Here is a 16,121-nt window from a genome sequence, read left to right on the forward strand (position 1 = left end):
TCGGAACATGAAATCCATGAATGGCTGCAAAAGGTCTCCAAGTAACCGAAAATAACCATTCCAGTCAATGATTTGTTCACTGTGACCTGGGTACCCAACCCATTCCATATATAGAGATTCCCCATCATTACAGAGCCACTACCAGCTTGCACAGTGCCTTGTTGACAACTTGTGTCTATAGCGTCGTGGGGTCTGCGCCACACTCCAAGCCTACCATCAGTTCTTACCAACTGAAATCTTGACTGATCTGACCAGGCCACAGTTTTCCAGTCGTCTGGGGTCCAACCGACATGGTCACGAGCCCTGGAAAGGCGCTGCAGGCAATGTGCTGCTAGCAGAGACACTCGTGTCGCACGTGTGCTGCCATAGTCCATTAACGTCAAATTTTGCCGCACTGTCCTAAAACATACGTTCGTACGTCCCACATTGATTTCTGGGGTTATTTCGGGCAATGCGGCTCTTCCGTTAGCACAGACAACTCTACGCAAACGCCGCTGCTCTCAGTCTTTAAGGCCATCGACCATTGCGTAGTCCGTGTTGAGTGGTAAAGCCTGAAATTTGGTATTATCGGCACGCTCTTGACGTAATGGATCTCGGAATGTTGCATTTCCTAACGATTTCGGAAACTGAATGACCCATGCGTCTATCTCCGATTACCATTCAGCGTTCAAAGTCTGTTAATTACCGCTGTGCGGACATGATCAAGTGGAAAATCTTTACACGTGAATCGCTTGAGTAAAAATAACAGCTCCGGCAATGCCTTGCCCTTTTATACCTCGTATAAGCGGTGCTACCGCCATCTGTGTATGTGCATATCGCAATCTCATGACAAGACAAGCCAGTGTACATGAGTGATACATACTAAATATTTCAAGATGTCAATACAATATATATCCTCAAATAAATAGAGGGAGGCGGGGGGGGGGGGGGGTCCTCAAATAGCGGTGGGCGGGCGGGGGGCGGGGGCCATACGAGTGGCAGTGCAGTCCCTTGCAAGAGGACGAAGGTGAATCATTCAGCTGCTATCAGGTGCGCCCAAAACACAACATCGCACTCTATTCGACAAATGACAGCTAAGTGCATACAGGAATGAAACGTAAGTTAGATAACAAATATACTTTCCATTTCAGTTAAAGCGTTAGGTCAACATTGAAATAACAAATACATTAATACATGTGCATCTATACAGCTTTCGTGAAATTTTAACAAACTTAGGCTAATACACGCTTTCTACAATGTGAGACAAGTGGTGTATGCCAAAAGGAGCAAAAGCTACCAGTCAACAAGAATGCAACACAAGGCAAAGATAAAATCACAGATAAAATGACTCCCAAGCGACCAGTGCATGGATTACGCACTAGTTGCTTGGGAGTTATTTTACATCCGATTTTGTCATTGGCTTTTCTTGTATACTTGTTGATTTTTTTTCCCCTCTGCTTTTGGGCTCCACCATGCCACCTCTTTTCGATCAGTAGCCCTGTGATTGGTGCTTCAGTGTTTTACTGTAGCTGTCTCACGTTATGCAACTCTTACGTTACATCAAGTTTGTTAAAGTAGCTGTATAGACATACATGTGTTAAAGCCTTATGACCGAGCGAGGTGGACTGGACTCGCAACGGACCCACGACCAGCCACCCAGATTTGGGTTTTCCGTGATTTCCCTAAGCCACTTAAGACAAATGCCGTGGTGGTTCCTTTGAAAAGGCACGGCCAATTTACTTCTCCGTCTCTCCCACCTCCGACCTTGTGCTCCGTCTCTAGTGACCTCGCTGTCGGCGGGATGTTAAACACAAATCTCCTCCTTAAAGCTACACAGATTTCTTATTCTGATGCGTACCTACCTGAAACGAAAAGTATATTCGCAACCTAAATTACGCATCATTCCTGACTGCACTAATCTCATCTGTCAAATAGAAAGCGCTGTTGTGCCTGGAGACTGTGTCGCTGCTAGAATGTACCTACACATCGCACGGGTATTTACTATTTGACGATATACATTGTATTGATATTTTAAAATATTTTGTATCTACTATTCGCGTATATTTCTGTTTTTGTACTTTATTAATTGTGAGTGCTTCTCAATTCGTGATCTGTTGAAATAATAATTACATACGTGATTATGCCGGCGTTGTAAGTACAATCGATTAGATCGATGTGTTTTACGTATATTATGAAACTCGAATCTATTGTCGACAAATATCGAATCAGTCATTCCGAAAGTACGCCAGATACGGGTGTATATCCATGCGACGTTGGGGCGTTTCGGTAGAAAAAATCTAAAGAGCAACTGTTGACTGGAGCGTGTACAGGACCAATAAGGTTGATTTTAAAGACATTAGGCAGCATTTCCTTGTATTAGATCGTATGCAGGAGCAATCTGTTGTGTTTAGGGGGACAGCCAGTGGTTCCAGCTGGCTGTTGATGTTGCTGGTGCTACTAGAGGGTGCTGCGCTGTCCTTCGCGGATGGCGATTTGGAGTGTGCCTGCCGCCTCAGGACACAGAAAGGCGCGATGGTCAACGTCACTTGCCCCAACGTGCACGTGAGTTTGTCTCCACCACTTGTCCTTCTCTTAAAGTTATGTTCTACGGTACACGAATCTTATTTGGTCAACGCAGATAACGCTGTATGCAACATTTTTAAAGAAACACTCTCTCTGTTCATTTTACCTATTTGTTACATAATTTTAAAGAAATTTCATTAGACGTTCCGTCAGGCAATGAGAGCCAAAGCTGCTTCGTCGTAAAATGTGCCACTAAAAGCTTTTAAGTCTGATAAAATGCAAAAATGGATACTACAGTCATAAAAAAATTCGCCATAATTAATTGCAATGAATAATACTATTGCAGCGCAAGGCGCTAAACTCATACAAGGACCTGGTGTATCTCGTGTACAGAATAAAAGTAAGAAGCTACAAGGAAGACTACACAGGGTGCGAAAAAGCAGGTAGTCCAAAACAGTACGGCAGAAAGACAGCATCAAACGAAGAAATTTGAGTATAGGAAGTAGGGGATACAGTTGAATATTTACGACTTTACGCCACCGTGAAAATAGTGGTCTGTTTGAACATCTGTTAGGCCATACTTATATTAATTAACAGGTCGCAAGTCTCTGTTCAAGAGCATACTCATTTTTCACTTACTTTGGCCTTGTAGGACACACTGAAGCGTAAAACATCGACATGTGATTATTTTCAGTTCTAAAGTAGTGCTATATATTACATTTGATTTTGAAATGTACGTCAGATATCAGTTAGTGTGCCGCCGAAAATATGCAACTGTGACTCCTAGTGCCTATTCTCAAATTACTTTGTTTTGTTGCAGTCTTTCTAACCTACGCTTTTGGTCAAATTGTATTCCGCGCCCTATATATCCGGATCTCAAAGTGTGAGATTATTCAATTCTGCTGGAAGTCTAGTGAAAAATTTATTCCTAGAATAATGAGTGTTTTTGTATGCATTGGTTTAAGAAGAGTTATTCAAGCATAAATCATTTTCTTTGTGAGTGATCACTGAGTGAATATGGCAGGTTATTGTCAGCAACTTCGTAATACTAACTGCAAATCACACCGGAAAATTTGTACGGTGATGGTAGAGCCAGAATTACGAGACACTTCAACAACGGCCTGGATGAAATACGTGAACTGACACGCAGATCGCTGACTGCCCTTTTCTGGTCGAAGAATATTCGTTCAGAATTCACAAGAGTTGCCTCAGAATACAACACCATAAGATATAATACACGATAAGTGTGCAAAGTAAACAAGTTATCAAGTTTCAGTCATTGAAACTGCAGCTTATGCTTCTGGATAAAAGAACGATACAATTTCACGAGTTAATGTGTATAATAATTTCAAGGAAAAATACAAGCCGGCCGTGGTGGCCGAGCGGTTCTGGGCGCTTCAGGCCGGAACCGCGAGACTGCTGTGGTCGCAAGTTCGAATCCTGTCTCGGGCATGGATGTGTGTGATGTCCTTAGGTTAGTTAGGTTTAAGTAGTTCTAAGTTCTAGGGGACTGATGACCTCAGATGTTGAGTCCCATAGTGCTCAGAGCCATTTGAACCTATCCTTCTCAAACATTCAGGATCTCGCAAACATGACAGGCCGCCCTTTTATGTGGTCACACGTTTCACATATTCTTATAATGTTTTCAATGTGCGTGGGCCACAGCCGTGCCTTTAAAGATCTATAAATCTAAGGGCTGAACGTCAGGTGAATGGGGAGATCTCGTCACTGGACCTCCTCGCTTAATCCACCGCACATCAAACGACTATGCCAGGTATTGTCGCACGAGGGTAGAAAACTGACTGGAGTTCCGTCGTGTGTAAAACACATCCACTGTTACTCTCCCAGCATAACTTTCTCCAAAAATGTGGTTAATTTGTTTTCCTGAAGCGCCTGATTAACAGGACGCTGTTAATTCGACCCTTGAAATGTATGGCTCTGTAAATACATCTCTCTCAATTCCTGCAACACAGATGCGAAAGCAGACCTGACGGCTTACTTTCATGATCGCACTCTCATCTGCCCACAAATCGTTATTGTGAAAATTCATTGTTCCTTTCTGGGTGAACCACACCTCTAACATAATACAATGAAGACTGACCTGCGGATTTTCAACGTTCCGTATCAGAATATTCTATCAGAACCGTTATTGAGTGTGGTTGTCTTCTGGCCTCAGATCGGACGCGATCTAAATGGCACAGATAAGGTAACAGCCTGTGCCAGAACAAATAAATCCAGAACATTATACAGCTTTAGCTCTTTTTACGCTTGTATCAGTAGCATCAGCTCTTTGGACGTTTGTATCAGTAGCTATTTATTGCGACACACGCTCCTCCGTATTTGGCGTGCGACCTGCGCGATGTTTGCCGCGACTTCTTGAGAAATATGTATTGTCTGAAAGTAGCAACAACAACCTGCTGAACACTTTTCTTCAGACGGAATGCGACACTGAACATGTTTTTCAAAGCTGTTGGCTAAACCATATAAGAACATCATGTGTGTCATTCCAAACATAGAATAATAAGACTGCATTACACATTTTACGTTGTTCACACTTCATATACTCCATCACCTTGCTATGATGCCAGTACGTCCCCAAAACCATCCTCACGGAACGGCTGACGTAGCAGATGGCTGTGAGTTTAAGAACTGCAATAGAGTCAGAGGACTAGCTGCGGAAGAAAATACAATGAAATGGAAACGAGTGATGTAAAACAATAGGAACACAATCTACAGCACTGGGTGCTGATCATTCTAGACATAAGGAAAATTATCCAAATCTCAGCAAACATTTTTTCGGGACATCTTTTCGTAGTACTTTTTCTGTAATTATGAGCAGTGTTGTCTCCTATGAAAACGTGTGCGCTTTTCAAACACCGCGCTTAAACACAATAATACTAGAAGAGCAAAGCAGTTTTGAAAAGGTTCGGCAATGTTCACGTTCACGACGATAAATTTGCCAAATTCATTGAAGTTCAGCTTCAATGAACAAAGGAGATGACTGCCAGAATTAACATACCATGTACCAGATTATTGTACTATCAAACCAATACATATTCCAGCTTATTTCAATAGATAGTGTATTTGAAGAAATTTCGTTAGTACTAAAATACCGTTTCACCTACTGGCCTTCTTTCATTGCATTTTGTTTCTGATCTTCCCTTCTCTACTCGGCACGTAGTTTATTCTGGATTTTATATTTTTGCTTATTATTGAAATGTGTGCTATCTTACACAAGCCTAAAGTAAAGTTAAACGAACTTTTATTGCTTTTTGGAACATTGTCCCAGGAAAAGCAGCTATCTTTATAAAGTAATAGCTCATTTAAATAGACACAGTCGTAATCGCATTTGCGTTGTTTATTTTTATTTTTAGATGATCGGTTTCGATCATCAGAGAGGTAACCTTCGGCTCTTACATTATTTGATGACCGTAGGAACCGTTGCATGGAGTGGGTCCATCTGTGCAGTCGCGGAGAATAAGAATGTAAATGCGATCACTACTATGTCTATTGAAATAAACTTTACTACTATAAAGATCACTGATTTTCCTGGGACAACTCTCCAAAAGACCAATAAATATTCTTTGAGTTTGTCTTATGGCCTGTGTGAGATATCATACATATAAATAACAAAAAGAATTTAAAGAGACAGACTAAAATATAACTGCGAGGAGAGAAGAGAAAAGCAGAAACAAAATACAATGAAAGAACAGAAAGGCAGCAGATGAAACGGTATTTTAATACTAACGAAATTTCTTCAAATACGCTGATAAACCGAAATATTATCAACTGTCCACAACGAGAATTGAAGTGCGGGCACGAGACGCGGTAAGGGAAGAGCGAAAGCGGAGCAGAACAGACTGGAAAAATTTCTAGCGATGATAGGGACTGCAAAGGGGTAATACTTTGACCTAAGAGACTTTGACAAGGGGCAGATTGTTATAACGGGCGCCTGCGGGTGACAATCTGGGATACAGCGAGCCACTGTCGTGAGCATCTATAAAGAGGTAGGGTTGGCGTAAATGTTTGACGTCCACGTCTCAGTATAGGACCTGAAGTTCGGGGTCTTGGCTGCCCTGTGAAGCAGGAGAGACAGAGCTTTCTGTCAGAGCAAACGAGGGAGTACAACGGTGAAATGCTGGTATACGTCTTTAGGAACACACAGTTCAATGCACATTATTGAACAAGGGACTTGCAGCAGAAGAGCCCTACGTTTTCCACTGGTAACGCAATGATAACGTGGATTACAACTTCAGTGGACACAGGATCATCAAAATTGAACCACGGATTAATGGAAACTTGACGCTTCGTCGTATGAATCAAATTACGGAGGGCGTGTCCACATATGCCATTATCCAGTCGAACAGCTGCTCGAAACATGCAGCTCGCCATGAAGGCAGGCCAATGGAGGCAGTATTATTCGAAGGTCGGCATTCACAAGGGCTTCCCCATGGAGGCAGTATTACTCGATGGTCGACATTCACAAGGGCTTCCACGGCTATGCAGTAGTAACTGAAAGCGTCATGAGAGCTACGATCTACGTGAATATTTCTGAGGGCCATCTGCGTCCCTTCGAGCTTGGTGTGTTCCCCAGCGTCTATGGCATGTTTCAGCAGGATAGGTGCCCATTTCGCAAGGCCAGATTCGTGCTACGGTTGTCTGAGGAGCAAGGTAGCGAATTTAGGTTGATATTTCGGCTACCAAACTCGTCTCATATGAGTCCCTTTGAAAACAACTGAAACGCTATAAGGCCCCAGCTCCGCATCCGCAAACCACCATGCCGTACTTTGTGGGAACTGCGTGACCTGTCCGTACACATCATGTGCCACTTGCCTCCGCAAATCTGCCAATGACGAGTCCATGCAAAGCAGAATCGCTGCTGTATTACGTTGCAGAGCAGGACCAACATACCACTTATCAGGCGGTTATAATGCCTCATCAGCGGGTCTCCCTTACTTGCGGTACAGTAATTTATCAAAAACTAGGAATTTAAAAAAAGTCTAGTTTGAGATTTTTTGATAGTCAGTCGGCACTTAACTCACTTCGAAAGACTCTTGCGTAAGGACTCAGGTGTAATTTGCCGCTTATCGGAAATGATTTGGAGATTTAGTAGCCATGGTTGAGAGTCTTCAGGGTGCTTCCGTGGGTTGAGGTGGCTTTGAGGCACCTGGGGCGAAAGCTTTGCCACCTTTTGTGCGTATAGCGTCGCCAGTGATCTTCGATGACACAGTGCCTCCCGATTCGCTCGTTCTGGCCGGTCACCACTCATCAGATTACGAATGGCGGGAAGGAGAGTTAGCGAACTCCCAGGTGGATGGCGACACGGCTACCCCATTACTTCTGCAAAACAGGTCTGAGGTCTTGCCTGTGGCTGAAACAGCATCTGAGGTTGCATGGAATGGCTTGTCTGTTGGACCGGAGCCGATCTTCCTGAAAGGTCGAGACAAGCCCAAAGGATAAGTTTTGGGGTCATTGGGAGCTACATTATTAGGCGTGTGATGGAGTCCCTTATGAAAATATCGGGCAGGTTGGGAAAGAACGCCAGTGTCCATTCGTAATAGTTCAGTCTGGAGCACTGCACGACTGGTGCAGAGCATGGATATGTTTTTGTAGTTTCTGACTATAAAATGCACGTACACTGTCGAATACCGCATCATGTAACCCGAAAAATGCTCAAAATTTTTGCATGAATGTGGAACAATTAATTCTGTACTCATAGCAATTTTGGTTCGTAGTAGTTAATTAAAAGGATATATAACGCCAGATTTATATTTAGCTGACTGATTCAGATAGGACAACTTGTAACAGGTGTTCAACCTGTTGCACTAATCGTTTATCAAGATGCATTATATCTAGTTCGGTAGTTCATATTAAACTTCTCATCGTTATAGAGATCGTAACAGAAATAAAGAAGAAAGAGAGAGAGAGAGAGAGAGAGAGAGAATTAATAGGGTATGGGGGAGGGGGACGAGAAATGCGAGGAATTTTGACAAAATTTGCAAAGAATGGGTAGAAATAAATCTATATATTCTTGCATGAAGCATACACCTTGAATAACCTAAAATATTCTGTACGAAGATTTTCACGTACCACACAACTTTATCTCCAGACAACTAACAACGTATGTTTTCTTTCATTTCAGAATGGAAGCAACGAGTTAAGCTGCTTGAAAGGTATGTTCACAATACTATCACATCTATGCATGCAGTACAGAAATACTGATTTTAACTAAAATAATTTTGGGTATTAGGCCGCCTTATTATGGCAGTTAGTTGCTTCAGTGGTGTATAATAACACCGCCTAATACTCAAAATATGTTATTCAAAATGACACTGACTCTGAAAGCCTACGAACGTAAATACAGAACTGAATTCTTTGCCGATTGAAAACAATTGAAAAATTCTAAGAAATTAACAAGTGCTAAAAACATCACAAATTAACATAAAGCTCATAACATAAAAAATTAGAGCAGCTCTTCGATAGCTGTTTTTGTCATCAATGTAAGCTGAAAGTTTCAATTATTCAAACTTGTAGGTCCACATTAGAGGTCTAAGTTTCAACGCTAAGTCCTCACACCCGCATTTGCGTATGACAGCATGTGTAACTTAAAATTCTTCAATACAATCATCTTTTTTCAAATCCACAACAGTTACTCAAAGCTGTTGCCACTGAAGCATGAAGTATTCATTTTTATTATTCGTGTAGTTTAAACAGTAGATTCACTGCATTCTCATCAACAACCGTGTACCAGAAATAATTTACGTGCAGCTGTTACAACAAGCAAGATATATGACCATCTTCTGTGGAAAATTACGACGGCCAGGTGCCTAGGTAGAATTTGCACAAAGTTTCATATGGAATCGAATGCCATATTCCTCTATTCCTCGGCAACGACACGTCTGTAGCCGTTTCGTAATCTCCACATTGGTCCATCGGCCATCGGTAACTAACCGCATAATTCGAAAAAGGTTTGAGAACACGACGCCGCTTTACCCGTTCTAAATCATTTCTGTTTATTTTAGGAGTCGTTTGTGGTTCGAGCATAGGGCTATTAATATTTCAATGAACTGTATCTAGTGTACCGTGCAAAGTAATTCCGCAATAAGGAATGGTGAAACTGATAATGTCGAGTACGATAATAAGTTACGCCTTACCAATACCAAATAACTGATATGTCCCAGAAGCGTCCAAGTCCAACGTAGGCTGTGGAGCACAGTAAAACCAGCTCCACACTTCACGTTATTGTAGCAAGCATTTTTAAGATATTATATGCAGTTACAAGACACATCTTCCTAAAGAATCTGCTTAAGATTCATACAATATGCAAGTATTCATTTTTGGAAATATAATATTTCCTACTTGTTTGTGCTTGTATTGCAATGTCACGTTTGCACAAACATGAGACGATAAATGTTCACAAGAGTGCACAACGCAACACACTGGACGCAACATCAAGAAGGGGTTGTGCGATATAAACGAAAGTCGGAAGATGCGTTTCTACAAATGAAAGATAAGATCTGTTCAGATTTCGAGACAGCGCCGTTAGTAGCACCACTATAAGGAAGCAAATCAGGTTTGCCTTAAATACACGCTGTAACGGTTGTGAGTGTTAGTTACCTTTCAGATTACACGTGGTGAGTCGACGTTAGTCAAGATTACCTTCAAGACGAAATCTCACTGATTCTGAACGATCTCGTGTACTATGGCTGCCAGAAGCTGGATGTTACTTCTGCGATATAGTAGAGAGAGTTGGGAGTAATGTAGCCACTGTACGCGATTGCTGGCAGCGGTGCTCAGGAGAACCCACGGTCGCAGGAGTACAGGGCTGCAGACGTCCATGTGGCACTACCAAGAGATTGACCATCATATTCGGCGTACGGCTCTGGCGCATCGCAATGCACTTACAGTTTCAGTAGCAGTTGGCACAAAAAAAAAAAAAATGGTTCAAATGGCTCTGAGCACTATGGGACTCAACTGCTGTGGTCATCAGTCCCCTAGAACTTAGAACTACTTAAACCTAACTAACCTAAGGACATCACACACACCCATGCCCGAGGCAGGATTTGAACCTGCGACCGTAGCAGCAGCGCGGCTCCGGACTGGAGCGCCTAGAAACGCACGGACACCGCGGCCGGCAGCAGTTGGCACAGTAGTGACACAAAGAACTGCTATAAATCGGTTACTTCAAGGATACCTCCGAGCCAAGCACCGTACAGCGTGCATTCCACTGATCCTTCCGTAGCTCGTGGTCTAGTGGTTAGCGTTGCTGCCTCTTGATCACGGGGTCCTGGGTTCGATTCCAAGCTGGGTTGGGGATTTTCTCTGCCCGGAGGCTGGGTGTTTGTGCTGCATCGTCATCATTATCATTCGTGATAGTGGTTACGTTGGACTGTGTAAACAATTGGACTGTGTCAAAATTCGGACTTTGTACAATCACAGATGGCCGCGCAGTTGAGCGGTTAGTGAATCTGTCATGTGGAGAAACCGTGTTCAGTAACCTCTACGGCCGCGAATATTTCTTTGTGGATTGGTACACCTTTTACACAAGCTTTCGGGACCGACTGAGGAGCTGCTGGAGTTAAAGTACCAGTTCCAAGGTTCGGAAATCTTACAACAGCGGAGAGAGTGGTGTGTTAACCCAGTGCCCTCACACTTCCAGCCATTGGGCGCTATTGACAGAGCGGCCGATCAGAACAGTCCTAATGATCGGATTGCATTCTGTAGGCGATGGGTGGAAAATCAATTTTCCTCACGGCATCACTTGCTAAAGTGCTTGACACACACCTCCTCCCCCACTCTCTCTGTGTGCACCTATTCCTCCTCCAGTCTTTCTGTGTAGCCCTTGCAACACAATTCGATAAATAAGGCTGATTCTACTATCAAAATACACATGTCATACAGAGCCACCTGGAAACTGGATAATAGTTTCTTGCCTTTGCCACATAGGCTGCCTTACAAGGCAGGTCGATAAGGCGGCTGATACCGTTTCCACACAACACACCTGTCGTGCAGTGCAGCCTACAAGGCAGGGCCTAGAGAAAAACCTCACTGCTGCTTTTATCTCTGCTGCTATTTGTAGACAATTATAAACCCCACAATGCTAATACTCGTGGCAACTGTGCTAACTTTGGCTGAAACCTATTCAGACGTTTTGCAGGAGATCCTAGACATATATGATAATGTTAAAAAGAGTGGCTGGTTGCTGTATCGCATTAATTAATGATGAGGCATACATTTTCTGCATGTCTTATACAGGAAGTGGAGATGCTGGTGATACAATTTTAAGTGTCTTTGCCCGCAGGAGAGCGACGGCCGCCCACCCCTCCAGCGCCGCGATATCTGCGCGACGGCTTTATGCCGCTGTCGGGCCGCTCCATGGTGCTCTTCTCGCGCAATGGCAACACGTGGCAGGGCGCGCGCAGCGCCTGTGCTCTGGTGGGGGCCGACCTGCTGGTGCCACGCGACCGGGACGCCATGGAGCTGCTCAGTCGTAGTCCATTCTCCGAGCTGTTCAACGATCTAGAGGCCTTCCTTGGCGCTAGTGATATGGTGTCGGAGGGGCACTTTATAGACATTGAAGGTCAGTGGCTTCCTTTTTCCTTTCTGCGACGTGGCGTTTTTAAATACCAGGTTAGTCATGTAGTTTTAGTCATAACTTGGGAAAACTGAAGTTACTTAATTTATTTTCTGTGTCTGCAGGTACATGTTTGCAGTGCTCGTACACGTTACTGTCACAATATATTTACCAATTAGTTACATCATTTCGTTTTGGCTGCTGTAATTGCGTGCTATGGTAGTTAGCTCCGGAATTTTAATGTGTACGCGGACTGCAGAGACGTACCTGCAAAAAATAAATAAATAAATAAATAAATACATAAGTTTAATTTTTAGTGATGATAACTTGATAACTTTACGATGAAAGATTCGCCTACAACATTATCCTTAGTGAAAGCGAAGATGAATTACATGACCTGCCAAATTCAATTAAGAGTCTAATGAGCACGAAATATGGATTGAAGATAAACTGAAAAAAGTCGAAAGTAATAAGGAGCAGCAAAGATGACATCAGTCATAAAATTAAAATCAAATATTAGGCATAGCTCTGCAATAATCAACTTGCTGAGATTCGAAGCAACTGTTAACGTTATTTCTCATGTTTCCCATGTGATGCGTAGGTTTCGAAATATATATAAGTAAATAGAAGGAATAGAAAGAAACTCTCTTTTGCAGATGCAAGTTTGTTGTTGTTGTTGTTGTTGTGGTCTACAGTCCAGACACTGGTTTGATGCAGCTCTCGATGCTACTCTATCCTGTGGAAGCTTCTTTATCTCCCAGTACCTAATGCAACCTACATCCTTCTGAATCTGTTTAGTGTATTCATCTCTTGGTCTCCCTCTACGATTTTTACCCTCCACGCTGCCCTCCAATACTAAATTGGTGATCCCTTGATGCCTCATAATATGCCCTACCAACCGATCCCTTCTTCTAGTCAGTTTGTGCGGCAAATTTCTCTTCTCTCGAATTCTATTCAATAACTCCTCATTAGTTATGTGATCTACCCATCTAATCTTCAGCATTCTTCTGTAGCACCACGTTTCGAAAGCTTCTATTCTCTTCTTGTCCAAACTATTTATCGTCCACGTCTCACTTCCATACATGGCACAACTCAATACAAATACTTTCAGAAACGACTTCCTGACACATCTATATTCGATGTTAACAAATTTCTCTTCTTCAGAAACGCTTTCCTTGCCATTGCCAGTCTACATTTTGTAACCTCTCGACTTCGACCGTCACCAGTTATTTTGCTCCCCAAATAGCAAAACTCATTTACTACTTTAAGAGTCTCATTTCCTAATCTAATTCTCACAGCATCGACCGATTTTATTCGACTACATTCCATTATCCTCGTTTTGGTTTTGTTGATGTTCATCTTATATCGTCCTTTCAAGTCACTGGCCATTCCGTTCAGAATGACAATGTCATCGGCGAACCTCAAAGTTTTTATTTTTCTTCCATGCATTTTAATTGGGACTCGGAATTTATCTTTTGTATCCTTTACTGCTTGCTCAATAGACAGATTGAATAACATCGGGGATAGGCTACAACCCTCTCTCACTCCCTTCCCAACCACTGCTTAACTTTCATGCCCCTCGACTCCTATAACTGCCATTTGGTTTCTGTACAAATTGTAAATAGCCTTTCGCTCCCGTATTTTACCCCTCCCACCTTCAGGATTCGAAAGATATTATTCTAGTCAACATTGTCAAAAGCTTTCTCTGAGTCTACAAATGCTAGAATCGTATTTTTGCCTTTCCTTAATCTATCTTCTAAGATAAGTCATAGGGTCAGTATTGCTTTACGTGTTCCAACATTTCTACGGAATCCAAACTGATCTTCCCCGAGGTCCGCTTCTACTGGTTTTCCCATTCGCCTGTAAAGGATTCGAGTTAGTATTTTGCAGCCGTGGCTTATTAAACTGATAGTTGGGTAATTTTCACATCCGTCGACACCTGCTTTCTTTGGGATTGGAGTTATGATATTCTTCTTGAAGTTTGAGGGGATTTCGCCTGTCTCATACATCTTGCTCACTAGATGGTAGAGTTTTGTTAGGCTTGGCGCTCCCAAGGCTGTCAGTAGTTCTGATGGAATGTTGTCTACTCCCAGGGCCTTGTTTCGACTTAGGTCTTTCAGTGCTCTGTCAAGCTCTTCACGCAGTATCATATCTGCTACTTCAACTTCCTCTACATTCCTTTCCATTTCCATAATATTGTCCTCAAGAACATCGTCCTTGTATAGACCTTCTATGTAGTCCTTCCGCCTTTCTGCTTTCCCTTCTTTGCTTAGAACTGGGTTTCCATCTGAGCTCTTGATATTCATACAAGTGGTTCTCTTCTCTCCAAAGGTCTCTTTAATTTTCCTGTAGGCGGTATCTATCTTACCCCTAGTGAGATATGCCCCTACATCCTAACATTTGTCCTCTAGCCAAGCCTGCTTAGCGATTTTACACTTTCTGTCGATCTCATTTTTGAGACGTTTGTATTCTTTTTTACCTGCTTCACCTACTGCAGTTTTATATTTTCTCCCTTCACCAATAAAATTCAATCTCTCTTCTGTTACCCAAGGATGTCTACTAGCCCTCGTCTTTTTACGTAATTGATCCCCTGCTGCCTTCACTATTTCATCCCTCAAACTACCCATTCTTCTGCTACCTGTATTTCTTTCCCCTATTCCTGTCAATCGTTCCCTTCCACTCTTCCTGAACCTCCTTACAACCTCTGGTTCTATCAGTTTATCCAGGTCCCATCTCCTTAAATTCCCACCTTTTTGTAGTTTCATCAGTTTCAATCGACAGTTCATAAGCAGTAGATTGTGGTCAGCGTTCACATCAGCTCCTGGAAATGTCTTACAATTTAAAACCTAGTTCCTGAACTCTGTCTTGCTATTATATAATCTATCTGAGACCTTCCAGTATCTCCAGGCTTCTTCCATGTATACAAGTTTAAAATGCAAGTTTAAAAACCCAAAATTGTAATCAAAACTGAAGATCATGAAGTGAACAATGCGAAGGAATTCTGCTGCTTTGGAAGCAAAATAACACATAGCAGATCAGTGCAGGCAAAAAAGAACATTCCTGTTTAAAATAAGTCTGCTAGGACGAAACATCGCGGTTTAGCTCATGAAGAAATTTCTGAGAATATAAGTTTGCAGCACAGCATTGTATGGATATGAATTATGGGCTGTGGGAAAAGCGGAAAAGAAAAGAATCGATAAGTTCGAGATATAGAGCTGTAGAAGGGTTTTGAAAATTACTCGGACTCATAACATATGCGGAACTTCTCTGCAGAATAGGCAAGGAGAGGACTATGTGCAATACATTGACAAGATGAATGGAGAAGGTAAAAGGACATGTGTTGAGAAACAAGGGAATAGCTACAGTGGTGACAGAGAGAGCAGTAGAAGGCAAACATGGTTGGGGAGGACAGAGATTGGAATATATATGCTAGAAATAACTGACGACGTTGGCTGCTGTTGCACCACTGAAATGAAGATTTTGACACAGGACACGAATTCATGGCACATCAGACCTATGAAACAATTTAAAAAAATACATTTATGACTGTATCTCGTATTCTACCTTCTTCGCAGATACTGAATTTCAGTATTCTACTAGCAATTAATAACTGTAAGAAGTGCATAAAAGACGTATCGATTATTAGGTCATCGAATTTAGGTGAAAATTAATTTTTTTTTGAAATATTAAAGTTTCAATTGTTATTAATATTCGTGGTAAGAGACTTTTCTGGCTATCACTGATCTCCTACTGAAAATGCGTAGAGCGGGGTATCTGTGCGGTCTTAGATACGTTGTCGCGGTCAGCGCGGCTACCCCCATCGGGGGTTCGACTCATCCCTCGGGCATGGGTGTGTGTGTTGTCCTTAGCGTGAGTCAGTTTACGTTAGATTAAGTAGTTTATAAGCTTAGGGACCTATGACTTCAGCAGTTTGGTCCCGTAGGAATTCAGACACATTTGAACAGTAAAATTCGGAGGCGGTGGTTTTATGGTGTGGTCGAGTTTTTCATGTTGCACCTTGCACCCCTTGTTGTTTTGCGTGGCA

At 42.4% G+C, this 16,121-nt stretch overlaps 1 protein-coding gene across 1 annotated transcript in view; it reads left to right on the forward strand.

Annotated features, from left to right (window-relative positions):
- The first annotated feature begins 2,511 nt into the window (after nt 1–2,511).
- LOC124594062 (macrophage mannose receptor 1-like) overlaps nt 2,512–16,121 on the forward strand; it is a 36,750-nt gene continuing 23,140 nt past the window's right edge. The window contains exons 1-3 of the mRNA XM_047132412.1: nt 2,512–2,541; nt 8,645–8,675; nt 11,804–12,082. Coding sequence (XP_046988368.1) covers nt 2,512–2,541; nt 8,645–8,675; nt 11,804–12,082 — 340 coding nt within the window. The remainder of the gene's footprint in view (nt 2,542–8,644; nt 8,676–11,803; nt 12,083–16,121) is intronic.

This window comes from Schistocerca americana, chromosome 2 (assembly GCF_021461395.2).
Source record: "Schistocerca americana isolate TAMUIC-IGC-003095 chromosome 2, iqSchAmer2.1, whole genome shotgun sequence".
Classification (NCBI taxonomy): Eukaryota; Metazoa; Arthropoda; class Insecta; order Orthoptera; family Acrididae; genus Schistocerca; species Schistocerca americana.